Source organism: Manacus vitellinus, unplaced genomic scaffold, assembly GCF_001715985.3.
Source record: "Manacus vitellinus isolate BGI_N305 unplaced genomic scaffold, ASM171598v3 scaffold_39_pilon, whole genome shotgun sequence".
NCBI lineage: Eukaryota > Metazoa > Chordata > Aves > Passeriformes > Pipridae > Manacus > Manacus vitellinus.
Genome location: NW_021940534.1, coordinates 5,672,641 through 5,690,541, shown reverse-complemented (window position 1 = coordinate 5,690,541; position 17,901 = coordinate 5,672,641). Strand labels below are relative to the sequence as shown.

Sequence of the window (17,901 nt, the reverse complement as noted above, 5' to 3'; positions counted from 1 at the left end):
CACTCAGGACATTTACTGACTGGTATAATCCCAGATCAACTGCTTTTGCCTCAGCATTGCTTCACATTGGAGCAAAGGGACATGGTGTTGCAAAAAGTTTACATGCCCCAAATATGCTGTCTCACAGCAGGAGATTCACATGAACAGACTCACAGTTGAAAGAAAGAGACCAAGGATTTCACTTTAGTCAGAAACTCAAGTTCTCATTGCATAAGCATGTTGTACCAGATGCATGCATAGTTCTTAGAAATAAGAATGTCTCATCAGAAAGCCTACGGTTAACTTCAGTGGTTTAAATAACACATTTTGCTAACCCAGTTCCTTGTGATGGGTGTAAGTCTGGAGCTCATCACAACACATTCGTGACTCTAAGCAGAATCTGTTTGTCAAATTTCAAATTTGCAAATTAAGAAAACATTGCTGAAAAAAATGTAACGGCTGTGATATGACTCTATGCAGAGGCAAAAAGGATTTTCTTACTTCTTATATGTGAACGTTGGTGGCTTTACATTAGAAATGAAGAATAGTGAAGACAAGAATATAGAGGTTGTTGTGGTTGTTCTCCATCTTGTATTCTTTGGCTGGAAAATGGTATGTATGGAACTGGTTTTCTGATAATTACCTTCTAGAAATTATATTCATCCAGGATATAAAACAGCAGAAAGGCCACAATAGCTAATATATACTTGATCTAGTAAGTAGTGTAGTTGTCACTGAGACATATTGAAGTAGTATTTATTTCATGTCAGAAGCCTTCCATGATTCGGAAGCGGTGATAACTGATACATTTGGATGGTTTAAAAAAAGTCCTATAAATAAAAAAATAAAATTATACAAGAGGTAAATATGAGGTTTTCCTGTCACCAGGTGCATGCACAGACATTTTAAGAGCTATATGATACATGCAGGGAGACTGGGAGGAAGCAGTTAAGAACACACCCATAAACTGAATTTGGGGACACCGTGAGATATGTGCCAGCTGTTCATTGCCAAGCCAGTAATTATGCAACACGTCTGTTTAATCTTCAGGGTGCTGTGGAGCAGCTTCCATCTGCAAGTCATTCGCTACTTATGCTGCTTCCACATCAATGATGGCTATGCAACTATTAGTATTGAAAGTAAGGGCAGCAGCTGCATAATGGGCATCAGATGGATGCATACATTCTCCAGCAGGAAGCAAACACGGACAGCAAAACAAGCTGTTGGTGGTGTCTGATCAGACCTCTCTGCAATATTTCAAGAGAGACTCTTTTTCTGGACGGTAGTGAATACACTCAGATACTGCTGCTTTGCCATTCCGACTCTCAGTCTTTCACTTCCATTTGTTTTCTACACCGTTAATGCGCATGCACAAAAATATCTTATGAGGCCGAACTTCTCAGTGAGTTCAATTTTAATAGAAGCCTGTAAAGCACTTTATGAAGACAAGGTGTCCTTTCTGAAGGAAAATGCTTTAAAAAATCAGAGAATCTAATTGCACAGAGTACATAACACAGAACCACTACATCACCTGTGCCCTCTCGGCTGAGGAGGCTGTGTTCCTTGTTGCCTACATCATGACACTGCACAAAGAGTTCAAGACCTTCAAGCAGCTCTTCAGGGAGCTGCACATGCCCCAAAATGTCTGCTGTGTCCACATGGGTGCCAAGTCACCATTTCTCTTCTGGTGGGTGCTGCAGCACCTGATGGGCTGCTTCACCAATACCTTTCTCTCCTCCCAGGCAGAAAGGAAGGTCTGTGTCAGCACCTCCCAGCTGCGGGCTGACCTTCACTGCACGAGAGACCTTCTGGCCCTGTCTGTGCCCTGCGGTGGTAGGACAGGGGGGAATGGCTTTAAATTTAAAAAGGGTAGGTTTAGATTAGATATAAGGAAGAAATTCTTTACTGTGGTGGTGGTGTGACAAAGGAACAAGCTGCCCAGAGAAGTGGTGAATGGCCCATCCCTGAAAGTGTTCCAGGCCAGGTGAGATGGGACTTTGAACAACCTGGTCTAGTGGGAGGTGTCCCTGCCCATAGCAGAGGGGATGGAACTAGATGATCTTTAACGTCCTTTCCAACCCAAACTATTCTATGATTCTCTGCACATGCATGTACACACATAGAAGCACATAACTGAGACTGATTTGGCAAAGCCTAGATGAAAAATTTAATCAGATCATAACTGATATAAAAGGTTGATCTAACAAATAAGCTTGCTGGCCCTTTTTGAACATGGAGGAAAAGGTGACTGTGCTGTGCAGAATGTGAATTACCATTCCACATCTGAGCAGGAAAATGCCTGGGGATCTAAGTTCAAACAGAAATCCTCAGACATTTAAGCTGATTTAAGCCTTTTACCTATAAAATCTGAGATGATGAAAAGAGAGGTAATAAAGATTAAAATATGTAATCTATATAAACATCATAGTGAAGTTTTTTAACAGATGTTCATTTTTCTGGGAGAAATTTTATTTTTAACAAATTGAAATCAATTCCTCATTCCTTATTATTCCAGCACAAGAAAATCTGAGTTCAGGCTAGAGTCGACTTCTAGTCTTCACATGCTTTTCTATGGGACCAGAAACACGCACACACACATACCAGCTCTCCTGTAGCAACTGCAAAAAACCCACGTTCTCATAACTAGTGCCTAAACTCCATTGTACAAGGTTAAGGATTTGTGCAGAGAAACAGAATCAGATCCAGTATTTTCATCTTTACTGTATGTATATACATTTACTTTTACCTTGTTCACATGACTGAGAAAGGGTTGGATGATGCACAGGATTGCACCCCCATGCACGTTACTTTTAGAAGCACCTGGTAAGACTCTACTGCTTCTGACTCCCTAGAGCTTCACAGCAGCCCAAAGTGGGGATACAAGGAATGGAAGCACAGGCAAATTTCTTCTTCTGTCTTTTTCTTTCTTTCCACCCTCTTCCTACTGTAACTTATCACATAACTCTATGAGAATAGTGCTTGCTCTTCTGATAACCATATTTTACAACTAGCATGCACAAGAAACACAAATAATTACTGATCAAGATATTCATAGGATAATCATCAGCATATATTATTTGTAGCTAGCTGACTTTTCCTAGAAGCTGGTTGTTGTGATCTTACTACAATTCATTGCCTCAGAAGCAATAAACCTGGGACCAGATATGTTCTCCACAGACAGAAAGCTTCAGGTCGTTGCCATTTGTTGTACTGCACTGTGTAGTTTACATAGGCTGCGTATTTCATTGTTGTTTCCACAATAATCACCATATGTTTTCCAGTGTTGCACACTGGCAAAACAATTTTTTGAGGTTGTTCTCTTTGCATCAGAAAGATGCAGCATTTCCACAGCATGTGTGTTTTTTTCCTCTTCCTTGTTTTCCTTGCCATCACATTAGATTGCCTGGACAAAACTAGCCATTTTGCTCTGACAGATGTGCTCAAGGACTGTGGTTGCCCAGGATTTTGAATCCAAACTTATAAGCCTAACACTCTGTCAGACACTCACTAGAACATATCCAAGTCAGATCCAGATCACTGAGTGACTCTCGGGTGAGAAATCATCCCTCTCAGTGCATGGGGTGTTAGCCTGGGACTCAGTTCCAGGCTCTAACAAAAAAACTCCTATCCAAGTTTGACCAAGACACTTTAACTTTTCAGGACTATCAAAGGGAGGTAATAGTGTCGGACAGTGGTCCAGCTATTAGAACAAAAAGTTGGAACCCACCAGGTAAGCAGAGAAGTCATTTAAGGATCAGTTTGGGTTCATAAGTGTATCATGAAAGAACTAAATCAGAGATATTTGTAGTTTCAGACAGATATGATAATCTCAGTTCAGATAAAAGATGAAAAAAACTGGTCCCCAAATCTTAAAACAGCATACTTACTACCCAAAGACATGCAATTAAGACCAAGACTTTTTCTTACCCCCTTAAAGGCTAAAGACTTTCAATTTCTATAACAGTCTTAACTTCTCCTTGGTACTTGTCTCAGTCCACTTATCTCCCACATCATTCCTGCATGACAGAAAGTTCTTGAAAGTCACTTTTCAGATAAGAAATAGAATCATGGGGAAATTAAGAGAAAGTATTTTCAAGGTATGTTGGTCTGAAGTGTCTGGCCCTAAAGCACTTTCCCCAGGTCTCACAAGAAGCATGTACCACCACAGTGCAGGGTAGCAGCCACATCCCAGGCTAGCAGTATTACCACTGAGCTGCCTTTCCCCTCTCTGCTCATATAAAGCAGAAAGTAGGTTCTGATGCCACTGGGAGAGGTGTGAATCTGCAGTCCCTGGTATTGAGTACCTCAGGGTAACTTTACTGAATTCTCTTCCAAGCTAAAGTCCTGTCCTCACTTCCATACAATAGTGTCACAGCATAGGCATGAGCTGGGATACAGGCAGTCATAGGTGATAATAATCCCCCAGGATATGCACCAATGTGTACATTGACATACACCTATGCTGGTCACTAGCAACTTACACATTGTTCAAGTGGGAAAATTAAGGTCACAAGAAGTAAGAGAACCACTTCTCATTCAGAAATGCCAACAGTTTTACAAGGAAGATCAGTGCTATTATTCTCCATTCACAAAAGCGGGCAGAAAAGAGTGAAATGATATTCCCAGTGTCTTAAAGCAGACCATGGGAAAAGCCACTACTGAAACGCTGACACCTGACTTCCAGTCTAATGCACTGGATTAAACTGGTTTTTCAGAACAGGCTCACCTGTGGAATAACAGTGTGTGATTGCACTGTTGCTTCTGCTTTCTTTACTAAGAGTGAGAGTACACAAGATGGCTGAGCACTAGAAGCTCTTTGTTGCCAAAATAGACCCGTTTTGGAGTCCCCCTTGACAGCTTCTTGGCAAGTTGGCCTCTATCCTCTCTGCCCTGTTACAAAGAGACCAGAACTGTTACTGCAGCCTGGGACACAAGGGATTGTCTCTTACCTGCTTTAATAGGGTATGTGCAACAACTACTGCTGTTGTGGTGGGGACAACTTAATCTGCTTTCCAGCGTTCCCCTTTCCTATTGCTTTCATTCCCTGATGATAAACGTACGAGATAGCAGGTTCTGGCACGCATCCAGGATCCTTGTTCCTGGATACCACAAAAAAACCCCTTCATGAGAACACTCACACCCAGACACACTGATTTTTCCATCTCACCTGAAGCCCGGCATCGATAACTTATTCCACTATTCATATCTCTGACTCAGATACACATATGGCAGGGAAGTATGGGAACACACTAGGCTACTGGGGGATCACTTTTCTGAGCCATCTGTCTCAGTTTTGCAGCAATGCAATGAGTATTACCAATCCAAATATAGGAGTCGTTGAGCACTTAGCAATCCCCCCAGGCTATGAGCTGCAAGAGAAAGTTTGCATGTAGCAACTGGCTGCCACAGAAATCACCCACTAACTCCCTGCCCTGTATGAGTGCCCAGGTAAGTTCTGGCTACTGAACAAGGCTGCAGATGCATCCTGCCATGCTAGAGCAGCCCTTCTGAGCTTCCACGGAAAGGCAGTAATTGCTCCCACAAGGAGAGCATGGTGGTTAGCAGCCGTGCCAGCCATTAGCCACAGAAATGCACCTGTCTTCCCTGCTCTTGTTCTGGCTGTCACAAAATTCACCTAGACACCTGTGGACAGTATGGTTCCACCTCTGAGATGTGCCTTGGTCATTAACACCTCTCCATAGAGATCATGAGTGACACTTGGCAGTCATTTGGTGTAAGGGAAGATGGGAATGCACAGGGAAAGTGCCAGAGCAGAACTGCTTTTATTCCTGGTTTCTGCAAGAAGCCTACAGAATGAGGACCAGCTATGGGCCATCTGCCCTGGAGGGAAAGAGAGTGGAAAAGGAGCACTGTGGCACTGTTGCTCTTGTGCCAGACCAAAAGTGACATTGGGTACATGGCATGCCATCACTGCCTGATTTAAAACTAGATGAACTTTTGCATCAGAGTGAATAGGAGGTAATTGATTACTGGAGCGGGTAGCCCACAGAGTCCTGTGCAAGTCCGCAAATCCAGGCTGCTCTCTGATCTGAATGGGTAGGCACAGAACCACAGGGCAGCAGCTTTCTGTCAAACACAGGCAACTGGGGACATAAGTAGCCTCAACACGGAATCTTTCAGTGAGGGTTTTTTTCTCTTGCTGCTAATCTGACACAGAGATTGGGAATCCATTGCAGTTGCTTATTGCATCTGTTTAAATGCAAAGAATCAGACACCTCAGCTCTCTCCAAGCAGGATAAAGGTTGCTAATGTATTCATTACTTTTCTCAGTTATCACAAAGGAACAAAAAAGATGGATAGTTTTGTTTGTAAGTAAGTGGAATGTTAAACCGCTCCTAGACTTTGAAAGTATGTCTGCATCGTCCTGACGGCAGTTCCTCAGTTAGGAGCTGAATAGTAGATAGAAAAATAGGAAGAGTGGCCTACAGTACGTCTTGGGTAATGGCAGGCACATGGCAGGTGATTCTGAGAGTCAAACCAGTATGATCTCAAGAGAGATGGGAGTTGTCCTTCACTGCAGTTTGTCTGATGCAGTAGCTTTACTTCCAAACTAGAGCTGTTAGCTCTCAAGGCACAACTTGTTCACATGCCTTGTATGTGGGTGTGAGATAAAAGAGAAATACCAGAAAATTCTGAGTAGCACTGCTAGCATATTAATCAATTACATTAGCCATTTCCTTATTTTTAAGTTTTTACATGGCTATTTACTTGTACAGACAGAGCTGTGGGTTTTTTTCAGACACTTTAGCTTGCACCGAGCTTCTCACCACAACAACTTAATGATTTAAAACCATTTTGGTACCTCTTCATCCCACTGTTGTTTGCAGACATGGGCTCTTGGAACAACCTTCTCCATAATACATACATCATACACTAATGTGGTTCTGTTCCACCTGGTATAATTGTTAATTTTCCTTAGCTTAGTCCCCACCCTTCAAAAGTCAGACAGAGAGAGACACAGAAGTTTTTTAATATGATTCCAGACAGTGATGCTAGTTGAATAAGCCACGCTCTAGAAAAAAAGTATTTTGTACCTATGTCTGCATCATTACTCATATAACTAATCCTCATTCTTTTGTTCATATTCTCCATTATTTTAATGAAACTTCCTGATTGAGCAAGAAGTTCTCATAGGAATAAAGCACTAAAAAAGCAGGGATTTTCCTGTGACTATTATTGAGTCTCATGCCCACAAAGCTGTTGCAATCTCATCATCAAAACCTTCCTCTTTTGAAAAACCTGCTCAAGGGAGGGTTTTGCAACACCATCTCAGCAATCACAAAAACACCTTCTTCATAAATTATCTGAAAAATTACTCTTGTCCTTTACCCATCATTCAGATATTATAGTTCATCTGAGAAGATATAACTTAAAATAGGGCTTAGTCTCTATGCAATCCACAGTCATCAAAATTTAAATACTGAAAAGGAGCAAAACTTTTCTTCACAATCAATTTTTTGCTTCTCACTAAAACAGCACTTAGTGATGATGGGATAAGGAAGGGTATGTCATCAAGAAGTCTTTTTGGAAAGCCATAGTTACTAAATGAACTTGGGCTCCCTCACTTGATTTTCCTTTATCTTTTCAACTATCAGACATTGGTTTAAGAGGCTTCAAAGAGCACAACTCCTTGGAGAACAGAATTTGATGAGACTCATTTAAGGAAATTTTTTTTTCTTTCTAAATACCGACATCAGGTAGTGCCTGTGATAACTCATGCATGTAACCAACCAAACATCAGTCCAGATGCAGTAATAGAGACTTTTCTTGACATTCCCAGATGCTGAATTGCCAACAGCCCTCATATTTTTTAGGGGGGAACTCCATTTCGGCCACCTGAAACTGTCTCCTGCTTTCATCTACTAACAAATTCATCTGACCACACCTAAAGCTCTGTTACACATGCTGAGAGACAAACCTTGCTGCCAGCACACTGGGCAGCCAGGGTGGAAATTGGCAGAACCATGCCTGACCAGGTGCTGGGGTGGGCATGGGCAGTTCCTGAAGAGCAGCTCTCCTGTTGGCTGTCCTCAGCACCCAGTGTCCCCCCACAGGTCCGGTTCACTCCCACTAGGGGAAGTAGGTGTTTCCTGAACCTCTCTCTAGAATTCAGCTCCTCTGATACAGGACTGCAACTTCCCCAAAGCACTAGAGTCAGTTTGTTGGTCAATATCAGCTCAGAAAGACTACCTCCAAAACACAGTAAATGCAGTTCCTAGAACTGAGACCATATCTTTATTATCCGTCAGATGAGTCAACACACAAGGTGAAGTTTACCTCTCTTATGACTGTCAACAGCCTAACAGCACAAGCAGGTGACATGCATTGCCTTAATTCAGAGCACTGTGTTTTAAATAAACGTCTTTCTTTTTCCTGAGTTTTAGTTCCTTCTCTTCAGGTTCTGCGGTCTGCTTTTAAGCTTGACAATCTTAAGCTTATCCTAGTTAAACCTTCACCCCTCCACACACATTTTTGCATTTGCATACCCACTGAAATGAAAATTTATGATGGCAAAATACAAACTTGAGCCTTTATACATTTTTAAGGAGGGGTGTTGGGTTTTGTTTTCTCCATTGTTGCAATTCACCTTGAAAGAAAATCTTTTCTTCTGAGGAGTCCCCCCTACCTTTACCAGCCACTTCCCTTCCAAGGACAGATGAGACAACTTGTCTTACTGGACAAACAAGAAAACAGACAAACCAGAATTTCAGAGCAAAATGTTCTTGCATGCTGTCTATGAGCTCAGTCAGACAAATTCTTGTTGCTGTACAGGGTCAAGAGGTGACAATTTCCATCCTACTCAAAATTGCTCATCGACTTCTCTCCATCTTCTTAAACACTGATGGCTGAACCAGCTTTGGGCAGTGGGGAGACTGCACAGGGATGGGGCCAGGCACAACACCTCGGAGCTGGTCACCCTCCAGATGTGTGCAAGCTACCCCTGCCATACAACCTGACCATCTACCTTGGATCTGTGTGCATGGCTGTCACCTGACCTTTTGGGGAATTTGTGCTCTAGGACCAGCACACCCTTGATCTGCTGCTGCTCTCCAGAGACAGCTACAGCCCTGACAAGCACTCTGGGTGATGCTCAACAGGATCCCAGATAGGAAATCAAGTACGGGTTGAGCAGAGATATCTCCCCCCCTCACCTACTGCCCCAGCACCTGCCACCACTTGGACCTTATGTGGTGGCCACCACGGCTCACCATGGAGGTGTTTCCAGTTGTGGTTTTTGGCAGTGCCCACCAGCACGTTGTTGTCACTCCTGTTGTTTCACACGGAGAAACACTCAGGCTGGTGACAGCCCATTTTGGAAGCACTAGTGGCAAGCAAGGAAGGCATGCTGAGCCTGCTTGATTTTTATGTCTGGGACTTTTATCCACTTGTCTGAGCTGTCTTCTCGGGGAAACAGCACCCATGACCAGGCAGGGAGGTCCAAGGGGTGGTGGGTTTTGCAGTGTGATGGGTTCAGGGACATTGCATGCCTTCCTGCTTAGCAGCAGCTACCCTACTCCATGAAGACCCAGGGATGCAGCTTGGCATCCACTTGGCTTCCACTCTCTTTGGCCATACTGTCTCACTAGTACCACGTGTACTTCCTTGTACCATCTTGCTTCTCCAAAACCACTAAAGGGGTTTGGGAATTTCCAGTCCCTCACACGCTGGTGGGCTGGATATCTTCACTCAGAGTAAGGACATGCACTTGCCCACCTCAAGCCCTGTATGTTTCCCAAACATGAACACATGGCCCCAAAGCCCAGCAAAAGTTACTTGCAGATTAATATTCCCAAGGATGGGAATGTTTCAGGAAGGAAGATTTCTAAAGAACAGAATCCTGTGCACCAGCTTGTAAAGTGCAGGAAAAAAGGTTGGAGCAGTTAGTGGCATAGAAGGGTAAAGAAGTTGTCCCTTTGCCTAGACAGAAATGCCAAAGTGGAAGCACAGGCTGCTTCAGGGGGCTGGTGGAGATTAGCCCACTGGCAGCTAGGTTTTAACTGATTCATTGATTTGACTCTGGAATCACAGTTACGGGACTTGGAAGGTCAAGGCAAATCAGGCAGCCTTTTATGCTGCAAGATTTCCAGCCTAATGTCGGCTTATATGGGTGTGTAAGAGAAATGTGGATGCAGGGGGTCATTTTGTATAAACTGTCTACATACACCATCTATGGTATTGATGTGTGGAGGAAAGGTAGTGGGCTGCCAATGCTTGCAGATCAGCTTGCACTGGAATTGCAATGGCAAAAAAACAGGAAGGGTTTAGAGGAGAAGCAGGTTGTGTTGCCTTAATCCTGTGAATGAGGTCCAGGCTCTGAAACACTGTTTTTCCTACTTCCAAACCTCCATCATTAAGGAAAGACATGAAATTAAAGGCATCTGAGGGGCTGACCTGTCTTCCTTGTTGCTGTCTTCACACCCGAGCAGTGCAGTGATGATGGTGGCTGTTCTTAAGACCCAAAGGCAGCAAACTTGTTTCCAGGGCAGTGCTCAGTATTGTTGCTCATGAGGCAGCTCTCCCTGCTCCTGGTTTTCAGGGATAAAACTCTGCTGAACTCGATGGAATGAGAGATGAGAGATGGACAAAAGTAGAGTGAGCAACATATGCCAAAATTTATTTTAACTTTGATCATCAGCGCCACTTCTCAGACAAGCTGTATTTATAAGAAGAGGACCCAGAAAAGCTTCTGAACCTGAATTCAGTCATTCAAGCAAATATTTGAAGGAAAATGTTGTAAAATCATTTTTTAACCTGTATTGAGCTACACTTCCCCCCACTTTTTAATTAACATACAAAAATGCCTAGTTTGCTCAATTTGGGAGATGTTGAATAGTGTGAAGTAAGTAGTTTTGTATTCCTGGAAGGCAGTGCCTTCCAGTATTTTTGTGAATGTCCTGGGGTAGTTCCTGTTTTGTCAGATATCCTTCTGCTTTGCCATTGTGTCAGCACTTTCCAAGACTTTCCACACACCACATTTAGTGCCATCTGTTATGAACAGGTTTTTAGTTTGGGATGGTAATGCATGTCCCAGGTCATTTAAAGCATTTATCTCCTGTTATCACTGCTGGGTTTTGTCTTTTATAAAGAGCTATCTTTAGCTTAATGCTTTCTGTGAAAAAGTAATATTTTCTGTATTTTCCCCAGGACAACCCCCCACTTTTTGGCTTGTTATTTTATTTGATAAACCCAACATAGAGAGGGGGTGAAATAAAGCAACAAAATTCTGGTTATAGCTGCAGCATACCTCTGTTTATGGCAACAGCCATATTATTTTTTGCTGTGCCAGAAACATAAACTCATGAGAGAGGGTTTTTTTTGATGTTCTGTAGATGCAGCTTGGGTTGGTTTGTCTCACACTCTCTGTAAATTTCACCTTCCACTTAACACTTGGAGGCCAAAATATGAGAGATCCAAAAGGAGACACAAGGGCAAAGCTGCTCTTGCAGCTTTGCATTTTTGTAATTTTTAACGGGCTGTTTTCCACCCACAACTTTTGTCTTGCTACACTGTCATTGCTATCTTTTTCTATAAAGATACTAACACAGCCATGCATCCTTGGAACTTTTTGTGTCTAAAAGACAAATGTGCAGATAAGGTGCTGAATAACAGTCAACGAGATCTTAAACACAGGAATACAATTGCTAGGTATACATACAGATACTGTTTTGTCAAAGATACTGATGTTTACTGCAGAGAACTAAAGGAAAATTACTAGAAATGGAATAAAGGTGTTGCATTTCCCAGATCTTACCTGTTCTTTAAATGTCTGTTGGGACAAGGTTTGCAAGAGAAAACAGCATCTTTTAAGAGATTAATGTGTGTGGTTAGTAAAATCAGATAGGATTTCAGGCACAGCAGCTTTTCTCCACATCTTACTCAGACAACTAACAGAACTGGAAAAAAAAAAATTAATTACATGCAGATTTCTGCCCACCAGTGTCCTTAGGTTGTGTAGTGGGTTGACTCTGGCTGGATGTCAGGTACACACTAAATCCACTGTCCCACTCCCTTCTGCAACTGGACAGAGGAGAGAAAATATAACAAAGAGTTCATAAGTTGAGGTAAGGACAGGAAGAGATCCCTTACCGTGTACCGTCACTGGCAAGACAGACTCAAAGTGGGGATATTAATTAAATTTATTGCTACCAGAATCAGAGTAGGAGAATGAGAAGTAAAATAAATCTTAAAAACATACTCCCTCACCCCTCCTTCCTTCCCAAGTTCTACCTCCTCCTGGGTAACGGGGGTTACAGTCAGTTGTTTTCTGCTTCTGCTCAGAGAGAGGAGTCCTTCCCCCGGCAGTCCTTCCCATGTGGTTCCTCCCACAGGATACAGTCCTTCATGAACTTCTCCAGTGGGCAACAGTTCTTCACAAACTGCTGCAACATGGGTCACTCTTCCATGGGGTGCAGTCCTTCAGGCACAGGCTGCTCTGGCATGGCCACAAGTCCTACCAGGAAAACCAACTCCAGCATGGGCTCCTATCTCCATAGGTCAGCAGGTCCCTGACAGACCCCTGCTCCAGCATGGGCCTCCCATGGGGTCACAGCCTCCTTTGGGCATCTACCTGCTCCTGCATGGGTCTCCTCCACAGGTTGCAGGTGGATCTCTGCACCTCTGTGGTCCTCCACGGACTGCACCGGGACTGCTGCTCCACCGTGGTCTTCACCACGGACTGCAGGGGAGCCTCAGCTCTGACACCTGGAGCACCTCCTCCCTCTCCTTCTCCACTGACCTTGGTGTCTGCAGAGTTGTTCACATGTTCTCACTCTTCTCTTCTCTGGCTGCAATTTTCATCTGCCCAATAACTTTTTTTTACTTCTTAAATATGTTATCACAGATATGTTACTATCATTCTTGATTGGCTTGGCCTTGGCCAGAGGCAGGTCCATCCTGGAGCTGGCTGGCATTGGTTCTGCTGGACATGGGGGAAGCTTCTGGCAGTTTCTCACCCCTTTAGCCCCCCCGCTACCAAAACCTGGCCACGTAAACCCAATACAATTTTCATGTGCAAGGATACAGAGGGAGAAGATGGAAAGTGGGGAAAATAGGTATTTTCAGGGCTGAAAGAGCAGTAACTAAGCTTTGGCAACAACACAGCAATTCTGTGGCATATTTTGATGTGGCATAAGTCTTCTTTCCATGTTTACTTCCTTTCATTTCATACCGTGGTTAATACAAACACTTAACCTTGGGGTTCGCTTCATCACAGCCCTACCTTTATTTCGCAGCCATAGCCACTAGAGGGAGGTCACACAATGTCTGAGCAGATTTTTCCTTCCAAGTTTACATGAAATACACAAAATTTCAACAGACTAAACAAGCTGCAGAGAAAAAAAGAAAAACAACAAATTAGTGTTTGAGAATATTTTAGGATGGCCAACAGAAGGTAGAAGTTATTCATATCGGTCATCACATCCTGAAAAACAAAGCAAAGAAGCAAACCTGTGAATGGTTATTCCTGTAGCTATTGTGGTTCTGTTTACATAGCATGTTAGCAGCACTATTGAGTGACCTAGTCAGCTGCATGAAAGCAGTAAAAATTTGGATGCCTGACTCTAAGGAGATTGTGTGCTGCTCTTCTGCCTTTCTTCTGAGCAAGTAGTGATGGCTCGAAGAATACCTCGAGTAATAGCAATTTAACACCAACTTTATTAAAACATCATTAATTTCAGGGCCTTTTAGCAAACTGGAGCAGTTCAGAAACAACAACACATCACATCACATATAGATGTCCTGAAGCATGGCTGGTAACCTGCAGGCAAGGTTCTGAACAGGCAGGATCTGCCTCAGTCAGCTTATTCTGAGTTTATAGCATCCAACACTTAATATTGCAGATCCCAGCAGAAAGGCATCAAAACTTTACCTCAAGAGCAGAACTTTGATGGAAAATCTGTTCAGTATTTTGAAGAGGAAAGAAGAGAGCTTTGCTATCTTGCTCTCATGGGGCAGCTGAAGAGCAAAATATTTCACAGAAAGTAATTATTTTAAAAGGGGAGTTTTAGGAAGGTTGGGAGACTTAAGAACTTGAGAGGTCTGAAACCAGACCATCTCCTTCTTGCTCTGTCAAGCCGAGTATCCCCCAAACTGAAACATCCCAAATAAAATAAAGGCATTCTCCCCATTCTGTGTGAATATTTAAAGTAGCCCAGAGTACGAACAAATCATTGTTCAGACTCCACAGACAAATGGCAAAATATCACCCAACAGTATAAGCAATAAGATCAGCAGTTTGAAATTATGCATACAATAGTGTTGCACTCTGAACCTGAAGAAATACAGGTATTTTAAAAATGGGTTATATTACATCTTTAAGTAAGAATACAGGAAAACATCAGAGATTTCTGTCCAGTTGTGAGTTAGTTGGTGGGTTTTTTTGGTTGGTTAGTTGGGTTGGTTTGGTTGGGTTGGTTTGGTTTCTGGTTTTGTTGCTGTTATTAAGAAAGAACATTATAGTTAATCACTGCAGAAGAGAGAAAATGATTTCTGGCAGCTGAGCTGAAGAAGTGCATCAAAACTAATGAGACCTAACCATACTAGTGTTACTTTGAAATAGCAGTAAAAGACAGGGAAAGATGAAAACTGGAGGAGGTACACTCCCCTGTACAACAGTGACAGCAGTGATTCAGTTCAGCAACTGTAGTGTGCCTCCACAGAGAATTTGGGCTCTGAGCAACCTGTATCTGTACCTCCTCAGTTTCCACAGTTATGGCAAAGGAAAAAAAAAGTAAACTCTTTCACAGCACTACTTGTAGCTGCCATTCTGAATCAGTATTAACAGAGATGCAAAATTTTCAGTTCTGTTCAGTCATCACTGAGACACTGACTGGTATAGGGCATGCAAAGGACATACTCTCTCTAATGGGATTTCCAAGCAAGTCAGATTTTCCACTGAAGTCAGTTTGACTTGCTTGGACAACCCACTGGACGCCTTTCTGCTTATTGAGCTCCTAAAGACTTTTACACACCTTGCCCAAGGAGCTGAAATCTCCCATCACAGGATGTAAGGTATGTGGAACTGCAGCCTTTTGATTCCAAGGACATTAAAACAAGCACAGAACAGGCTGTGTGGGGAGGCTGGGCAGCCTCCATCCTTGGAGGGGCTCAGGACCCCACTAGACAAGGCTCTGAAGCTGTGACAAGTACATCTGCACAGGCTGTCATCACCTTGGGATTAGGATTCGTGCTTATGAATGAAAATCACCAGTTTCCTTTCATCAACCTTTGTGCACTCCTAGCATCAAGGATGTTTTTATATACTGTATGATGCAGCAGCTCCATGACTGTGTGAACTTCTGTGCCTGTTGTAGATATTGCAATGATTTTCCTTCTTTTCCTAGCATCTCAGATATTCAACATATCGAAAATGAAAGAGAAGCAGCATGCATTCCTCTTTTTTCACTCTGTAGGTAAGGTAAAGGACATTTGGAGGAGCTAGCACCTTCTGTCAGTCGTAGAGGCATCACCATTGCTTCACCCCTTGCTTGCTATCATCTTGGCCTAGGACAAACCTTGGACTCATCATCAGGGTTTGTTTAACTGGTCTATTAATGAAAGCAGGTAGTCATGCAAGACGTGGAGTATCTGCTGTGTGGCTCTACAGCACAGTAGTTGCAATGGAGTGTATGAGCTGACAGGGCCAGTGCTTGTTAAGTCTGAAATTAAGTGGAACCTTCTCCTACAGAGGCTCCCATCTATTAGATGTTAAACTTAGCTGAGAGTTTCTTCACAAGCTTTTACCTTCATAAACTTATCTTCCTAAGACGCTATTTCTTCAGGTGCAGTAAACACCCTCAAGTAGCTTGTTTTCCACCCCATGGCACAGAATTGTGAAATTAATAGGTGAGCTGAGACATTAGTTATCTCCCAGGTCTTGATCCAAGCCAGCAGAAAGAGTGGCAGATAAACCAGTGCTCAGCATGGGGCAATGGGCAGGGCTGCAGCAGATGGAGACCCTGTGGCCAAGCGCTCCCCAGAGTTGCTGGGATCAGCAGGACCTGCAGTTTCAGGCTTACACAACATATGTGGCTGCAGGTGTGCTGTTCCTCATTGTGAATAATTTGCAGCTTTCACGTAATTTCCCTCAGCTGAACACATCCAAATAGTTCCAAAAATCCCCCACCTCAAGGAAGATGTATGTTCTGTGTGTGCCTGCATCATCAGAGGCGTGCACAGCAGCCAAAAATGTCTGGCAGTGAGTGCCAGGTTGCAATGATTGTGAAAGAGTCCCTGGGAGCACAGCCGTGAGAGAGGGTCCAAGGAAAACAAGATGCAGCACTGTGCCTCTTCATGTTCCCTGGAGGGCTTGGGCCTCCTATTTCAAGCCAGGTATCTGAGCAAATACTGCTCTAGGGCTCTGGTCTTGAGGCCCTGAACTAAATTCCCTGGCAGTGGGTCCAAAAGATGGATTTTTTTAAGAGAAGGGAGGACAAGTCTTATGCTGAGCTTGTGGCTTGATGTCTGGTGGCAGTGCTACAAAAGCCAGCCTTAAACCAGCAGGCTCACAGCCCTCCCGTTCCTAATCCTGTGGAATCCTGTCCACATCCGAGCTGTATCAATTCCTCTGCCAAAAGACCAAGCAGTAGTTGTGCCAGCCCAAAGGAAGGAGTAGCAGAGACAATCCCAGGACTAGGAGCCAGGCAGCTGCTCAAGTTGACTCTAGTGAAAAAAAAGAAAAAGGAAAAAAAGAAAAACCAGAGGCTTACTGAGGTATAAGGAGAGGCTTACTAAGGTATCCTTTTAACTTCACTTAAGGAATGAAAGTAATGTGGATGTGGACTCATAGAACTTTAAAATCATAGAACTATAGAATGTTTTGGGTTGGAAAAGACCTCAAAGATCATCTAGTTTGAACCCCGCTGCCATGGGCAGGGAGGCCATTCACTAGACCAGGTTACTCAGGGCCCCATCCAACATGACTTAGAACACTTCCAAGGATGGGGCATCCACAACTTCTCTGAGCAACCTGTTCCAGTGCCTCACCACCCTCTGAGTAAAGAATTTTTTCCCAACAGCTAATCTAAACCTATTCTTTTAGTGTAAATTCATTGCCCCTCATCCTGTCACTATCCGCCCATATAAAAAGTCCCTCTCCCACTTTTTTAAAAGCCCCCTTTAGGTACTAGAAGGCTGTTGTAAGGTCTCCCTTGAGCCTTCTCTTCTCCAGGCTGAACAACTCCGGCTGTCTCAGCCTGTCAAATATGTATTCATGTTTTTAGTTTTACCACTATTATGAAGCATCATCTTAGAGGTCATACAGTAGCCAATTAATATGGGTCCAACACTGGACCCCCCTCCTGCAAATGAATAACAGAAATGGTATAAAATAAAGGAGAGGTGATGCTGAATTTGAAGAACAGAGCAAAATCCAAGCACACTTTAATGGGCTTGTGGTCTGGTTTGGTTTGCTCTCTTGCAATGTCCCATTCCTCTTTTAGAGTACACTGCCTTGTCCTTCAAACTTTGTCTCATTTAATTTGTGGACGCCACAGCTACCACAAACTCATCATTTTGGAATCCACAACTTTGACGCCCATGAATAAATCATATGCCACAAGAGGTATAAAACTGAAGTAGCCGGTAGGATTGTCTTCTCACTGGCTTCTGAGTTAGCTGCTGGCTTCTAATTCAGTTAAAGCATCAAAGATTCTGACTTATGTGAGCTGTGAAGTCAGTAGTGACATCAGCAACACCAAACAATGAATTAAGGTGCTGCAAACAGAATGGAGGATGGTTCCAAAGTCTGCCTCTTGTTGGCACACATGGACTCAGAGGTCAAGACACTGTGTTACACTGTGACATGCAGGACACATTAAACCCCTCACCGTCCACCAGGAACCAGCCTGTGATCATACAAATATCTAAGAAACTTAAGGCTTAAGATAATTCTACTGGCATTAC

The 17,901-nt window shown here is 43.2% G+C and overlaps 1 protein-coding gene across 1 annotated transcript; it reads left to right on the top strand.

Annotated features, from left to right (window-relative positions):
• Positions 1-970: 970 nt before the first annotated feature.
• On the top strand, positions 971-9,129 carry GCNT2 (glucosaminyl (N-acetyl) transferase 2 (I blood group)). The gene is given in 5 exon segments (XM_029961689.1): positions 971-1,118; positions 1,266-1,458; positions 1,460-1,812; positions 8,925-9,077; positions 9,080-9,129. Coding segments are annotated over 5 exon segments (897 nt in total).
• Positions 9,130-17,901: the final 8,772 nt, after the last annotated feature.